Source organism: Saimiri boliviensis, chromosome 12 (genome assembly GCF_048565385.1).
Source record: "Saimiri boliviensis isolate mSaiBol1 chromosome 12, mSaiBol1.pri, whole genome shotgun sequence".
Lineage (NCBI taxonomy): Eukaryota > Metazoa > Chordata > Mammalia > Primates > Cebidae > Saimiri > Saimiri boliviensis.
Window position 1 is genome coordinate 114,088,697 of NC_133460.1, and position 16,640 is coordinate 114,105,336.

Consider the following 16,640-nt stretch of genomic DNA (forward strand, 5'->3'; position numbering starts at 1 on the left):
GTGGGAGGATTGCTTAAGGACAGGAGTTCGAGACCAGCCTGGGCAACATAGTGAGACTTCATCTCTACAGAATAAAAATTTAAAAACCTAGCTGTGTACACCTGTTGTCCCAGCTACTTGGAAGGCTGGAGTGGGAGGATTGCTTAAGTCTAGGAGTTTGAGGTTGCAGTGAGCTGTGATTGTGCCACTACACTCCACCTTGGGTGACAGAGTGAGACCCTGTCTCTTAAAAAAAAAAAAAAAAATGAAACAGTGCATCCGTACTCCATGTGGGTGCTGTGTTTACAATGGGTGGCGGTCCATTTACCTGAGTCACTGCCATATCTAGCGAGGTTTCCTGGGCTCCATCCTGAGGCTGTCACATCTCCAAGGGAACAGAGGAAACGATGTGGTATTTCTATCACTAAAAGGAGTTCGAGTCCAAGACCAGCCTGTCTAACAAGGTGAAACCCCGTCTCTACAAAAAATACAAAATTTAGCCAGGCATGGTGGTGTACGCCTGTAATCCCAGCTACTCAGGAGGCCAGTAAGAGCTTCAGCCTGGGAGGTGGGGATTGCGGTGAGCTGAGATCGCATCACTGCACTGCAGCCTGTGCAGCAGAGCGAGACTCTGTCTCAAAAAAAAAAAAAAAAAAAAAAGTCTTAAGCAACCTTATGTTTATTCAGAATAAAATGGACTAGTTAAAACGTCTTAGTGCCTTTTATTTTCAAATTACATAGTCAGTAGCTTCTGTCATACTGATCCTTGTTTGTGTCTTTACCTAAAATAGGAGTATACCTTTATCATTTAATTAATTGCTAGAATCTTCTAAAATGTGTCTGGCAGAGGGGGTGGGGGAGAGGAAGAACAGCACAAGGCTTTGTTGGGTGCCTGCTGCTGGTTGAACCTTCCCAGGTTCCCAAATCAAGTCTATTTTGTATGAAATCTTAGCTACTTTTTGTCTTTGAACTTAGTCTGTGCCATTGGTTGGTTGGATCAGGAAATCCTGTATTTTTGTCTGTATTGTCATTTAATTCCTCTTTTCATTGCCTCCTTGACTAGATGGTGAGATACTCGAGATGGGGGACCTTTACCTTGTGTGGTTTTCATTAAAAAAAAAAAAAACAAAACAGGCCAGTCACAGTGGCTCAAGCCTGTAATTCCAGAACTTTGGGAGGCCGAGGCGGGTGGATCGCGAGGTCAAGAGATCGAGACCATCCTGGTCAACATGGTGAAACCCCGTCTCTACTAAAAATACCAAAAATTAGCTGGGCATGGTGGTGCGTGCCTGTAATCCCAGCTACTCAGGAGGCTGAGGCAGGAGAATTTTCTGAACCCGGGAGGCAGAGGTTGCGGTGAGCCGAGATCGCGCTGTTGCACTCCAGCCTGGGTAACAAGAGCGAAACTCCGTCTCAAAAAAAAAAAAAAAACAAAAACAAAAACCCAAAACCCAAAACAACCAAAAAGAGACACTTTTCTTTGTTCGAGTGGCTTCTGCTTTCCATGCAAGCCTTCCTGATCCCACTTTAGCTTAGCTTAGTACTCCCCTCCTGCTAGGCGGTGGCATACTCACTTGACCATATGCACTTCAGTGCAAACATTCTCAAAGTCAGACTTACCAGCTGGCTTGTTGGTGAGATCTCATACTATTGTATTTCATTTGACATTAATTTTGTTACATAGTAGCTGCTGTACTTGCTTTTTATATTCATTGTAATTTAAAATATACGATCAAGGGTGTAGATATTTAAATGTATTTTTGCTTCTTAAAAAACAGGAATCTTTGTGGTTTAATTTATCCTTATTTTGAAAGTGCGACTTTCTTAAAGATACAGATTGCACTGTTTAATTTCTAAAGGTGTATGCAATTATTATAAATATAAATGTGTATGTTTAATTTCTGAGTGTCTGTATAATTATTATATGTAAACAGATAGTGTTGGGCAATCTTATAAGGGTACCAACTAGCTGCATAACCAGGTACAAGCTAACAGGTGGAATTCCAGTTTTTTCAGTGTCAAAGAATGTTGGCCGATTTATTTGGCATCTTAGTGTATGTTGGATTTTATTCTCCAGGAAGGAACTCTAAAAATGCCTCTCAGATAATTCTGGTAGAATTGTTAAATCTTAAAAAGGCTAGGTTTTTATCTGTGCTATCTTGGTGATTTAAAAAATCCACAATTAACATGGTTTTGTTAGCTGTTTCTGAGCTAAGTTTGGCAAAACTTTAAAGAAGTTATCAAAACTATTAATTTAAATTTGTTTTGAAATTTATATTTGCCTGTCTGACAAGGATTTTGATTTTGAAAAAAAAAGTATATCTATGTGTGTGTGTACACACACACACGTGTGCGCGTGTGTATATTGAGATGGAGTCTCACTCTGTTGTCCAGGCTGGAGTGCAGTGGCTTGATCTTGGCTCACTGCAACCTCCGCTTCCCGGATTCAGGTGATTCTCCTGCCCCAGCCTCCTGAGTAGCTGGGATTTCAGGTGTGCGCCACCATGCCTGGCTAATTTTTTTATTTTTAGTAGAGATGGAGTTTCACCATGCTAGGCAGGCTGGTCTCAAACTCCTGAGCCTGCCTCGGCCTCCCAAAGTGCTGGGATTACAGGCATGAGCCACCGCGTCCAGCTGAAATTCTTTTATTTTTTTTCACCTGCTTTTTTTTTTTGAGACGGAGTTTCGCTCTTGTTACCCAGGCTGGAATGCAATGGTGCAATCTTGGCTCACTGCAACCTCCACCTCCCAGGTTCAGGCAATTCTCCTGCCTCAGCCTCCTGAGTAGCTGGGATCACAGGCATGCGCCACCATGCCCAGCTAACTTTTTGTATTTTTAGTAGAGAGAGGATTTCACCATGTTGACCAGAATGGTCTCGATCTCTTGACCTTGTGATCCACCCACCTTGGCCTCCCAAAGTGCTGGGATTACAGGCTTGAGCCACCACTCCCAGCTCTATTATTTTTTTTTAATATCACACATTACAGAGTAGAAGGAAGTCTTTTTATGAGGTTTAACCAAATGTCCCTGAATAACAGGTTTAAATGTTCTCTCCTTAGTCTTGGACCTCAGCGCCATCATTGGCCAGTGGCCATTCTCATTCTTAGCTTAGGTATAGTGACAACCTTTTTTTAATATTTTGTCAAAATTTATTTATCAAACACTAAATGCCACACAGTAGTCTAGGCACTGAGGATACAGAACATAACACTAAGGGTCACAGACAACAAATAGTAGTCACATATGTTATCAAGGTAATTTTAGGTAGTTTTAAGTTCTACAAAAGAAATAAATAGGCTATGAAAGATGGGAACTGGGATAGGTGGGTTACTTTATTTAGGTTGGGCTGGAATGGTGTATCTAAGGAAGAGAGATCCTTTTAAGAGATAGGTCTCACTCTCACCTAGGCTAGGGTACAGGGGCATGATCATAGCTCACTGCACCCTCAAACTTCTGAGCTCAAGCATTCCTTCCACCTTGGCTTCCCAAAGTGCTCGGATTACAGGTGTGAGCCACTGGGCCAGCAGGGACATCTGAAAAATGAAAAGGAACCAGCTATTGGGAGAGCTAGGAAGAGCTTTTAACCAAAGTGCAGGGTGTTCAAGCAGAAGGCTAGTGGGGCTGGAGGGTGGTGAGGGAGAGGAGAGTGTGACATGAGGTTGGAGTGGCAGGCAAGGGTCGTTGACCTTGTGGGGATTGATAACATTCAGATCTTATTCCAAGTGCAGTAGCAATGACACAGTTGCATTCCTGTCTTAAATCAGTTGCACAGCTCCTGGGAGGAGAATGGTTTGAACTGGGAAGGATGCAGAATAGAAACAGGTACCCTGGTTAGGAGGCTACTAGGCCAGGTGAGAGATGAAATGATGTCCTGGTCTGAGTGGGCTTATACTGTATTTTGGAGGGGAGTCCAGAACACCTGTTGATGGATTACAGGTGTGAACCACTGCGCCTGGCGTAGACTGAGCAATTTTTAAGTAACAGATTTATTGCTCACAGTTCTAGAGGCTGGGGAGTCCAAGATCAAAGCACCAGCAGATTCAGTGTCTGGCAAGGGCTTGCTCTCTGCTCCCACGATGGCACCTTGTTGCTGTGTTCCTCACAGGGCAGCAGGAGAAGAAGAGCAAAAAGGGACTCGCCAGCCTCAAACCCTTTTATCATGGCACTGTTCCCATCATGAGAGCAGAGGCTTCATGGCCTAATCACCTCCCAAAGGCCCTTCTTAATTGCTATCATCTTGGATGTTAATTTCCAGCATATGAATTTAGGAGGGACATATACATTCAAATCATGGCAGTGATCTAGGCCAAGTTATGGAACCTCTTTAAGTTCCAGTTTCTTCCTTAAAATAGACGTTAAAGACAGTTCCTTTTATTGTGAGGATTAAATTGGTCTACACATGAAGCGCACTTAGAACAGTGTCTGACCCAGAGTAAATTGTAGCTACTCGCTGTTACTATCATAGTGGTCGCTGATTACCCCTGCTCAATAAAAGTAGAATAGAGAGAGGATTCCCCACCTTGGATTTACCTGATGTCTCTCTTGCACTTTCTCTCCTTCTACAAAGACAGCCGGTGGGACTGGTCCCAAAGTTTGGACTCTTGGTGTAGGAAGCAAGTGGTTTCCACTTGAGGCATTTTATCTCGATTCTATTTTGGAAATATTCGTGTTTGATTGGTCTTGAAGTCGTGTATAAATCCTACTTTGACATGTAATCTTTCTTTTTGATTGTAGTAGTAGAAAAAATTAACCGTGGTATAGTGATAAAAGCACAGATTTTACAGTCAAACAAACTTGGTTTTCTTTCTCAGCTCTGCCATTTGTTCGCCAAGTATCTTTGGGCAAGTTACCCAAGTTACCTTCTGTGTTAGGGTTCTCTAGAGAAACAACTAACTAATAGGGAAGGTACAGATAGATGAGGGGGATTTAGGAGGCTGAGAAGTCTCACCATCTGCCCTCCACTCACTGGAGAACTAGGGCAGCTAGTGGCATAGCTCAGTCCAAGTCTGAAGGCCTGAGAACCCGGGGGGCCCCTGGGGCAAGTCCTGTAGTCTAATGGCTGGAGAACCTAGAGCTCTGATGTCCACAGACAGAAGGTGGATAGCCCAGCTCCAGGAGGGAGAGATGGGACAGGAGGGGTGGGGGGTAGGGGAGCATGTGTGCGGAGGAGAAGGAGGGACAGGGAGAACGAGGGAAAAAGACAGAATTTGCTTTTTTCTAGTTCTTTTCAGGCCATCAACCTGTTGGCTGGTGTCCCCCGATACTGGGTGAGAATGGATCTTCCTTACTTACTCTACTGATTGAAATGCCGGTCTCTTCCTGAAACACCCTCACAGCCATGTCCAGAAGTAATGTTTTAAGAGCTGTCTGGATATCTCTTAACCCAGTCAAGTTGAAACCTTAAACAGCCATTGCACCTCCTCTTGAACCACTGATTAAGTTGAGATGATAACACTAAAATTTTGCACCTTTCAAAATTGTCTGTAGGCTGAGCTGTTTCATGTTAAGGTCTTCTCATGGTCTGTGGCACAGAGTAGGTCGTCCCTGAATGATAGCTATTTCTCATCATCTTTTGAGCTCTTCTGAATGCAGATCCTTTAAACATATTTATATATTTATTTTCTATTTTCATTGTTAAAACTATTATGTTAAATCCAACAAAAATATTTCTAATGAATTTTAGTGCTGCAGGAGTTTAGGACTTCAGATGCCCTTGATCTTCTGGAGAACTCTTTTGCCTTAAATGGGATTCCTGTTCCCTTCTTCTGAAGACTTGTCTGTTACCATTGCCTCTGTGTTATGAAGATCTCCTTCTGGGAGCTGATTGAGTGGAGGCAGTTATGACAGTTCTCAGCTTTCAGCAGGAATTGTAAGAGGTCATTTGGTTCCCAGAAGAATTGCAGCTGCACTGGAAACCAGCAGGAATATAAGAAGAAATCAGATTTTTTTTTTTTTTTTTTTGAGACAGAGTTTCGCTCAGTCTCCCAGGCTGGAGTGTAATGGTGTGATCTCAGCTCACTGTAACCACCTCCTCCTGGGTTCAAGCGATTCTCCTGCCTCAGCGTCCTGTGTAGCTGGGATTACAGGCATCCACCATCATGCTCGGCTAAGAAACCAGATTTAAAAGTAGATAGGAAGTTGTTTTTCTGAGTCAGAGTGCTACCTGTTTTGTACTGATTTAAGACCATGTTACCTTCCTTCTACTTAGCATTATCCTTTTTGGGATTTGTATTACTTTTTGGTTAGAATTCAGTAGTACTAAAGAAAGGACCCTTTTCTGATTCTTGCACAGTGCCCAGTGTGTAGTGGGCACTCCATGTATGTTAGTTGAAAGACAGAAAATAACGAGCTGGAGGGTAGTAGTGTAGGCATGTCCTGGTCATCAGCTTTTCTGGTCGTCTTTGATCTGAGTGTGCTGTTGTGTATGTGAAAGAAAGTAGCACATATGTCTTTAAAACTTTTCAGAGTTTGTTCTAAATAGCTGTCTCAGAATGCTTTTATCTTTTTCTTTTTTTCAGATTATTTGTTGATTTAAAATTTATAGAATTTTCATATAAGTACGTTTAAAAATGGAAATGATTAAAAATGCTGTTACAAAAGAGTTTTCTTCTTGTATTATTTTATTTATTTATTTATTTATTTTTTTTTTTGAGACGGAGTTTCGCTCTTGTTACCCAGGCTGGAGTGCCATGGCGCGATCTCGGCTCACCGCAACCTCCGCCTCCTGGGTTCAGGCAATTCTCCTGCCTCAGCCTCCTGAGTAGCTGGGATTACAGGCACGTGCCACCATACCCAGCTAATTTTTTTTTTATTTTTAGTAGAGACGGGGTTTCACCATGTTGACCAGGATAGTCTTGATCTCTTGACCTCGTGATCCACCCGCCTCGGCCTCCCAAAGTGCTGGGATTACAAGCTTGAGCCACCGTGCCCGGCCTCTTCTTGTATTTTTAAATTTTTTGAGACAGTCTTGCTCTGTGAACTGGCCGGAGTGCAGTGGCACAATCTTGGCTCACTGAAACCTCCACCTCCTGGGTTCAAGCGATTTTCTGCCTCAGCCTCCCAAGTAGCTGGGACTACAGGCATGTGCCTCCAAGTCCAGCTAATTTTTGTATTTTTAGTAGAGATGGAGTTTCACCATGTTGGCCAGGATGGTCTTGATCTCTTGACCTCGTGATCCACCCACTGAGCCCTCCCAAAGTGCTAGGATTACAGGCATGAGCCACTGCACCCAGCTCTGCAAAAGGGTTTTCTAAAAATTTAAAAATTAAGATAGTGAAAGAGCATCCAAGAATGTAGCAGATAGAAGATAAAAACCAAAGACAGGTAACTCTGCTTCCCACTTTGTTTGCAAGCTTTATTTATTTGGGTAGATATAACCTGACCGGGTAAGGTTCCAGATAAAAATAGTCTTTCAGGCCCAGTGGAAATCTTTCACTCTTGGAAAAATATAGCATATATATTTTAAAAACTTTTAACAATATAATTTATCAATAAATTTTATTTCCTATAGGTATAATGTGAATACAGATTTTTATTGGTTTCAAAAAGTTGATATTAAATTGACAGTCCTATGAGGGAAGGATATATCTTGGTATTTCTCAAAGTATATCATTTACAAAGATCTACATAAATAGCTTACAATAATTGTGCTCTAATAATTTAGAAATTGTGTCACTAAATATGTTTTGAATTCATGCATCAGATACCACATCCTGTTTTGTTGAGGGGCCTCAAGGAAATTATCAAACACAGTGCAGTAATCTTATTTAAAAGGAATTTGCATTATAAATAGACTAGAAACAAGTAACCTAACAAGGTATCTGCCTAGTGTCCAGGCCTTGCAGGAGTTAAAAGCAAAATTTATCAGACATCAATAGTTTATTGAAGAAATAGTCCTTTTTGCTTCATAATTTGCAGAAGGCTGCAACTGTCAGTCATGATGTACTGCCTCTTGAAATTAGTCAATAGAGCAAACAGCAAGAATTGCTGTGGGCAGAAAATAAGCACTGTAATCATGACATAACTGGGGTCAGTGATTTATGGATTTCAATATAGTAGTAGCTGCATATGATTGAAAATTTACTAGGTCACTAGTGCACCAAAAATTTTATTCACAGCCTCCAGGCATCTTTTGAAATGTGCAACAAAATAAAAACCTCTGAACCTGTTTTGACACTGCAGACTCAGTGGATGACATGCCAGCCCAGTGAGTCTCATTTAAATGTAAATGTGTCATAAACTTTTGCACCATACTCTTTAAAAATGCCAGCTACTTGAAGGGATAGTGCATGTGAAACTGATTTACATACTGAAGTAGTGAAAAAGGACCTTGTAATAATCAAGTTTGAATTCTTTCATTTTAAAGTTGGAAGCTGAAGGTGTTCCTGAAGTATCTGAAAAATATGAAATTAGCTCTGTTCCCACTTTTCTGTTTTTCAAGGTAAGTATAAAGGTGGCGCAAGAGATCATCCATTTATAAGGTGCCGTGGGGCTACCTGTTTCTTTACCCTCTGTCTAATCCCCGAATATTAGGTTATTTGGCGGTTTCTGGCCCTTTGCCTTTCTTCTGATAGTCTCAATTTTTGCACCAATGCTGAGAAAGAAGACCGTGCCAGCTGCTTGCCAACATCTTAGGAAAGTGGCATGGACTGTGCAGTGCCAGCAGTCAGAATCAGAGCTTCCTGATCAAAATCCAGATATGTGGCTGTGGAACTGCAGTGCTACCTGAGTTGGTTGAATTGGTTGTTTAGAGCGTGTGCCTGGACATAATGGAACCTCTGGCTGGTACTGGTTTGTTGAATGACTCTAGGAAGCAGGTGCAAATCTGAGCTTCCGGGCACTCGTGGGTGTTATGGTAGTTCCCCAAATACCTCATTTATACTTAATAACAGATTCATCCCAGCCAGTGTGGGGGCAGTCTTTTTTGTATTTGGTTAGACTGACCTGATTTGACTCTGAGATGTTGCAGTATTTTCTCAGTGTTTATCCAAGAAAAGAAAAAAATTATTATGTATTTCTAAAACTGAGTTGCAGTTCAGGCAACTGGCAATGAGGGTTTCTTTTTTCACATCTCCAGTAATACTGTCGTTTCCTTTAAAAATTTGAACTATGTAACTGTTTGGAATGCTGCACGTATTCTAAATAACTTTTTAAACTTTAGAATTCTCAGAAAATCGACCGATTAGATGGTGCACATGCTCCAGAGTTGACCAAAAAAGTTCAGCGACATGCATCTAGTGGCTCCTTCCCACCCAGCGCTAATGAACATCTTAAAGAAGATCTCAACCTTCGCTTGAAGAAATTGACTCATGCTGCCCCCTGCATGCTGTTTATGAAAGGAACTCCTCAGGAACCACGCTGTGGTAAGAAGCTGCCTTTAAGATAATATAAACAAAATGGGTGCTTTCCCAGAATCGGGTATGGTTGAGATGGGCATCCTGTTTCCAAGCTGTACCATACATCTTACACTTGTGTTCACATACCCTTAGAAAATCAGAAAGTTCATAATTCCCTATGATTAGGTGATAAGAATTAGTTTGCATTATAGACTCAATGTTGGAAGCAAAAGGAGCCTCGGAACTCATCTAATTCAGAGTTTTTTTTTTTTTTTTTTTTTTTGAAACAGAGTTTCGCTCTTGTTACCCAGGCTGGAGTGCAATGGCACGATCTCGGCTCACCGCAACCTCCGCCTCCTGGGTTCAGGCAATTCTCCTGCCTCAGCCTCCTGAGTAGCGCGGATTACAGGCATGTGCCACCATGCCCAGCTACTTTTTTGTATTTTTAGTAGAGACGGGGTTTCACCATATTGACCAGGATGGTCTCGATCTCTTGACCTCGTGATCCACCCGCCTCGGCCTCCCAAAGTGCTGGGATTACAGGCTTGAGCCACCGTGCCCGGCCTCAGAGTTTTGTTTTATATGTAAGTCCTCAAAGATAGAGGTGACTTGCCCAAGGTCACCTGGTAAGCAGAGTTAGGATTAGGTTCCAACTACCATATTGCTGTCTCCATTGACAGGCCTTGTGCCTGTTACTAGCTACTTTCGCTGTTAGATTGCCTTTTCTTTCTTGCCAGCCTCCTATTTTTCACCTAGTTTAATTTCAGCAATTAAAAAATTTGCAGAATTTTCATCTTGTTTTTGTGTCCACCCTGTGTGCTTTTGCCTTCCCTGTGTCATCACTATCTAATGATTCTCTTCCCCCATTGCTGTCATTTCCAGTTTATAGCTGCTAGTAATGGAAAGATGCCGGTTCTTGGCTTGTAGTCACATTTCTTTTCTGTACACATGGATGCTTGGAATTTTGTCCTTAAGTAAGTTTTAGAGTTATTTGACCCCACTGGTACTGGGTTTATGTTACTTTCTTTTTACTGTGCCTAGTACAACATTAGTGTGCTGCGTAATTGAGCATTTAATACCATTTGATGATGCTGTTGAGACTTTAAGAGTATTTGTATCAATTACACAGGAGGGAATTTATTGAGATAGGGGCAGTAACATTGAGTGTGCTCTTGATATGATTACAGCATGTCCACTGTGACTTTACAAAGATAGCTAAGCTTCCAGTGTGAATTTAATTCTAAATTCTTCCCTGTAGGGTTATTAAATTACATATTAGGTTATGATAATGTGTAGTTTTAAAAATAAAGTTTCATGATGAATTCTGTCTTAAAAGTATCTCTTAATTCTGCCTAAAAAATTTCCTTGCCAGTATTTTGCCTACTATTTATGTATTGTAAAGCTAACTTGGTCTGTGCTAAGCTAAAGGTAGGAACAGATAGTCTCTGTTGTGTTTGTTATTTTGTTTTTAATGGGGGTTGCACATGGTTTAGATTCACCTTCTCCCGTGAAACATGAGACTCATTTCTTGTACTTTATGTGGTAGCCTAATAATGGGAACTTACCACTTCAGCCGAGTGGATCGTATTCAGCACTTTCTCTCAGATCTCAGGTACAGTAGAACTGGCTGTGAAATGTGGGTGAAGAATACCTGCAGTGGAATCTCTACAGTATTTTTCTCCTTTGGTGCTGAGCAGTAGTAGTTTCAGTCTTTTCTGAATGATAAACCCAGTGAAAGGGCACTTGGCAACACGGAAGCTTGGGGAAGGTGCTCAGAGGAGAAGGGTATCCTGGGAAGTGTGCTGGGCTGGGTGTCATGCCAGGTGAGCCTCAGGCCACCCCGCAGCCTTCGCAGCTTTGGGGACAAGTCAGGTACCCTCCTGGTGCCTTTAATTCCTTCTAGTGCTATTGAGGGTGGAGCCAATCTTGGAGGGCCTTTTCAGTGCAGATATTGTATGATTATTCAAGTAAATTAGAGAGAAACTTAGAAATTAATAGTTTTTCTGTTTACCTTTTACTTTATTAAACTGAATTTAGAATTTACTTCTAGGCATTTTTATATTAACAGAGTGGCATTTGGAGGACTGTACAAATAATAGAATAAAAAAGAAGCTTTGAAACATTTCAGGGCCGGGTGTGGTGGCTCATGCCTGTAATCCAAGCACTTCAGGAGGTTGAGATGGGCGATTGCTGGAGGTCAGGTGTTCAAGGCCAACCTGGCCAACGTAGCGAAACCCTATCTCTACTAAAAATACAAAAATTAGCTGGGCGTGGTGGCACACACCTGTAGTCAGTCCCAGCCACTTGGGAAGCTGAAGTAGGAGAATCACTTGAACCTGGGAGGCTGAGGTTTCAGTGAGCCGAAATTGTGCCATTGCACTCCAACCTGAGCGACAGTGAAACTCTGTCTCAAAAAACAAAAACAAAAACATTTCAGAGCCATCTGACAACATGGTATTATAGATGTTTAATTAATAAAAGAATAAAGAAAGATTTTGAGTTACATATGATTTAACAATTACAGTTTCTTCTTTTAAAGTACTTGTTTTCTATATAATTTTTGTAACTACATTTTCTTTTTTCTTTTTTTTTTTTTTTTGAGACGGAGTTTCGCTCTTGTTACCCAGGCTGGAGTGCAATGGTGCGATCTCGGCTCACCGCAACCTCCGCCTCCCGGGTTCAGGCAATTCTCCTGCCTCAGCCTCCTGAGTAGCTGGGATTACAGGCACGCGCCACCACGCCCAGCTAATTTTTTGTGTTTTTAGTAGAGACGGGGTTTCACCATGTTGACCAGGTTTGTCTCGATCTCTTGACCTTGTGATCCACCCGCCTCGGCCTCCCAAAGTGCTGGGATTACAGGTTTGAGCCACCGCGCCCGGCCGTAACTACATTTTCAATGAGCTTTTCTGTTTCCTGATATTTTCTGTTACATGTCTTTCTGTCATGTGCAGTAAAAAGAGATCATTTAAGGATGTTGCTGTTTTTTAATAAAACACCTACTTAGGATTAATTGGAAAATATTTTTAAACTGTTTTCTTAAGGGAATATAAGTTACTTCAACCCTTTGCTGTCCCTTTCCAAGCCTGCTTAGTAGAGCATTGTTTTCGCTCTTCTGTTGGCATTTTAGAGAAGGGTGTAAGCCAGGCGTCCCCAAACTACGGCCCCGTGGGCCGCATGCGGCCCCCTGAGGCCATTTATCCGGCCCCCCGCTGCACTTCAGGAAGGGGCACCTCTTTCATTGGTGGTCAGTGAGAGGAGCACAGTATGTGGCGGCCCTCCAACAGTCTGAGGGACAGTGAACTGGCCCCCTGTGTAAAAAGTTTGGGGACGCCTGGGTAAGCAAAGCCCCCTTTATAGAAGCACTGGCCATTTAATCTGGTGAACACTCATGTGGCTGTTCTCTCCTTATTTTGCACCAAATTAGCTTTGAAGGTGGTACCTCTGGTAACACTGCTGGACTCCCACTGTGGAATATAACAGTGTTTGTTTTTTGATTAGCTGTGGTCCCCACCTTGCTTTCTGCTAATCAGAAAAACGTGAATGAATAACATTTAAATTGTATATCTAGAAAACCTTGAAAGCCATCTTTAGGGTCTCTCCTGGAGCCCTGTTGGATTCAGCCCAGCTTCCACACAGGTCATCTCCATCAGTTTGTTTTCCACGTGGACCCTACCTGCAGAATTGGATGGTGTGTTGTGAGCCTGACATGTGGATAGGGTCTCAGTCGAAAAGAATTGAATTGTCCTTATTCTGTGCTCCTCATGAAGACAGGAAAATGCTTGTTTTAGACAGAGTTTCCAGGAGCGCTGAGGTGTATGTCATCTTAAAACAGAATCTTAAATCCTTGAATAGGTTAACTATTTGGGAATTCTTACAACTATTTCAGTTAACAAAGCTTGTAGGAAAGCAAAAGGCATTTGAATCATTAGTCAGAGACATTCCTCCTGCAGTGAGAGGCATCCAGCCAGGCTCTTACTTTTAAATCAGCCACAAAATCAGCAGGTTTCAGAGATGTTTTTTAGAGTTTATTGTTAGGTAGTGATGAGATGTGGTGTTAGGCACCTATTCATGTCATGAGTAGAAATGGCTGGGGATGGAAATGGGGATTCTGTGGTAGTTAAACATCACATTTCTACATTTAAATGTTTTTATTGCATGCATGCATTTTTCTTTTAAAAAAGTGTTTAAATATTTTGTTATTAGAATAAAGCCTTCTTGCCATCTTATCCTTAAGCATAACATTTCTAGTCTGCCACTTTAACCCTTAAAAATGAAACACTACCAATCAATCTTTCTAGTCTGCATGTAATTGCCTAAAGCTAAAATAAAGCTTTTTTCTCAGCCAGTTACAGTAAAAATAAGTTAATATATTGGCAACAGAATAACCATCAGCAATCAGCCGTTAGCTGTTTACTAATGAACTCCCAGATGAATAAAAAAATTTCAGAATCAGTGTTTTACTTCAGGCTGTACATGAACTTAACACTTCAGATGTAGGAAAAGCAACTTACATGCTGTACAAATAAATACTAGTGCTTCATCTCAATAAACTGCAGATTTAGAAATGTTTACAGCTCAGTTGTAGATCCATGTTTTATTAGAAAATGTGATTTTGGGTGACATCAGGTAAAGCCCATTCTTGCAATTAATCTTATATTGAATTTTATGGTTTCATTGTATTTAAAAATAATTGCTGACCCTGCTAAGTCTTATAGAAATTTTGAATCTGAAGAATAGGTTCTTTTCCAGTGAATTACAACTGTGTTTGAGAAGAAGAATGAGGCGTGAAAGAGTAGGGCCATACAAAGTATTGGGAACAATGGAGAAGAATTAGCTTATGGAAAGAAAAATACTTTTTTTTTTCAGACTAGACTAATAGATTTATAAAAGACTGATATTCACACTCTTATTCTTCAGTTCTAATATCATAATAAGATGATGTCAAAAAAGTACAGAATAAAAATGTGTCACAAAAGTATAATAAAATCATGGAACATAAAATTGCCACTATAGTATAGTAAAAAAATTACATTACATACTTTAGGGAATGTAAATAGTTTTAAAAAAGAAACTGTCAAGTTATGACATGAGATGAGAAAGAATACCGTCAATCTATTGATGGTTCATATATAACAGAGAAGATAGCTTTAAAATTCATTGTACTGTGCCTATTTTAGACTACAGAACACATCCTTCATGATTTTTAATTTATCCTGCTTAGAGATAGTGAAGATTGAGCACTACTGAAGTGAGTACTCAGGAGGTAGTAAAATGGCAGTAGAAACAAACACTGGGTTTTCAGTATAGTCAAGTAGTTAAAATAACAATTGTAGAATTTTTTTTCCTCTGCGCAGAGTTGATTCTCATAGATTCACAATAGGAAGGCTGGGAGGGCCTGTCCAGAGTGTCAGGTCACTCTCCTGATTGCTAGGAAAGTGCTGAGTGGAGGCCATGGCCTCATGTGTCACCTTGGTGGGTGGAGGGAGCTGGTGTCACAGATTCAGATTTGTGTATGTGTGTGTGTGTTTTTTTTTTTTTTAAAGCCAGGGTCTTGCTGTTTACTCAGACTGCAGGCTGGAGTGCAGTGGCAGTCTCAGAGCTCACTCCAGCCTCAGACTTTAGGGCTCAGGTGATCCTCTTGCCTCAGTCTCCCCAGTTGCTGGGATTACAGGTGTGCACCATCACTCCCAGGTCTCTGCTTTTTGGCTAGTGCAGTTTCTCTTGTGACCCCCCCCAAAAAAAAAAATGTCCGGGATAATGAAGAGGAGCTTTAATAAATACACCACTTTTTTTTTTTTTTTTTGAGACAGAGTCTCGCTCTTGTTACCCAGGCTGGAGTGCAATGGCGCGATCTCGGCTCACCGCAACCTCAGTCTCCTGGGTTCAAGCAATTCTCCTGCCTCAGCCTCCTGAGTAGCTGGGATTACAGGCACGTGCCACCATGCCCAGCTAATTTTTTGTATTTTTAGTAGAGACGGGGTTTCACCATGTTGACCAGGTTGGTCTCGATCTCTTGACCTCGTGATCCACCCGCCTCGGCCTCCCAAAGTGCTGGGATTACAGGCTTGAGCCACCGCGCCCGGCCCTCCGATACACCACTTTTTTAAATACTCACAGTTGTGTCAAAAAGTTAGGTCATAACTGAATGTCTGATACGGTTCAAGGTCAAATAAGGGGATCCAGGAATGTATTTTCTCTTTGTGTATACCAGTCAGCCATGCTAATTAAATCACCGGCAAAAGTAAGAGGCAGGTGTCTGTATGTCCAGTAGATCATATGTATACTGAACTAATGTATTATCATGTGTATGTGTTTCGAGAGAGAGAAGCTAAGTGTTTTATTTTCTTTTTTTGCGTACAGGTTTCAGCAAGCAGATGGTGGAAATTCTTCACAAACATAATATTCAGTTTAGCAGTTTTGATATCTTCTCAGATGAAGAGGTTCGACAGGGACTCAAAACCTATTCCAATTGGCCTACCTATCCTCAGCTCTACGTTTCTGGAGAGCTCATAGGAGGACTTGATATAATTAAGGTTAGAATTGAGAAGTTTGTGCCTTGTAAAGAAATTCTATTTAAAGCATACTGTTTAAAATTTTGTAATAAATCTAGGGTACAAATTTCTATGAATCTGTATTTACTAATAAGAACTTGCAATGAATACACAGTATTTCTGATTAGTTGATTGATCAGTATTCTGTGTTATGGTATGATCAAGGAGATTTATGTTATAATACATTTTTTTCTTAAAACTGACGTGTGCTTATTTTAGGAGCTAGAAGCATCTGAAGAATTAGATAAAATTTGTCCCAAAGCCCCCAAATTAGAGGAAAGGTAAGTGCTTTAGAAACTTTCAAATAGCCTATCATTTAATATGTTAAAAATGTTTTAAAGTCCCCAGGTTTTGCATTGCTCTTTCTGTGTAGAAATCAAGGATTTGGTATTGTATGCCAGAGGTCATAATTTTGTTGTTTACAATCAAACTAGCCATGCAAATATGGGCAGATCTAATTTGGATTGGAGAAATTTTAGCACCAACTTAGTGATCATGTGGAGGATACTCTTTGCTTTTATAGAAATGTCATTGTTTCTGTGGAACAACCAAATTTTGCTTACCTGTCTGCATTTCAGAGCCAGGGTCCAGTTTTCTTGTCACTGCTCCTTCACGCAACCTCAGCGCACTCGTGTTTTCCTGGGTGCAGCCTTGGTGACTACTGCGGGGGCTGCCCCAATGCCAGGGCACTGACAAGTGGTGAGAGCGAAAAGCTCATCAACTCGCAGTAAGCTTTGGGCACTACACGAGCAGGTTCTGGAGCTGTGAAACCTC

At 41.2% G+C, this 16,640-nt stretch overlaps 1 protein-coding gene across 3 annotated transcripts in view; it reads left to right on the top strand.

Annotated features, from left to right (window-relative positions):
* The window catches only part of GLRX3 (glutaredoxin 3), a 42,345-nt gene that overhangs the window by 13,937 nt on the left and 11,768 nt on the right, over window positions 1–16,640 (top strand). For 2 of the 3 annotated variants that reach the window (XM_039465157.2, XM_074383101.1), the window contains exons 3-6: window positions 8,346–8,420; window positions 9,141–9,342; window positions 15,676–15,848; window positions 16,086–16,147. In XM_039465157.2, the coding sequence (XP_039321091.1) occupies window positions 8,346–8,420; window positions 9,141–9,342; window positions 15,676–15,848; window positions 16,086–16,147 (512 nt within the window). The remainder of the gene's footprint in view (window positions 1–8,345; window positions 8,421–9,140; window positions 9,343–15,675; window positions 15,849–16,085; window positions 16,148–16,640) is intronic. The other variant, XM_039465158.2, reaches the window with a different exon arrangement.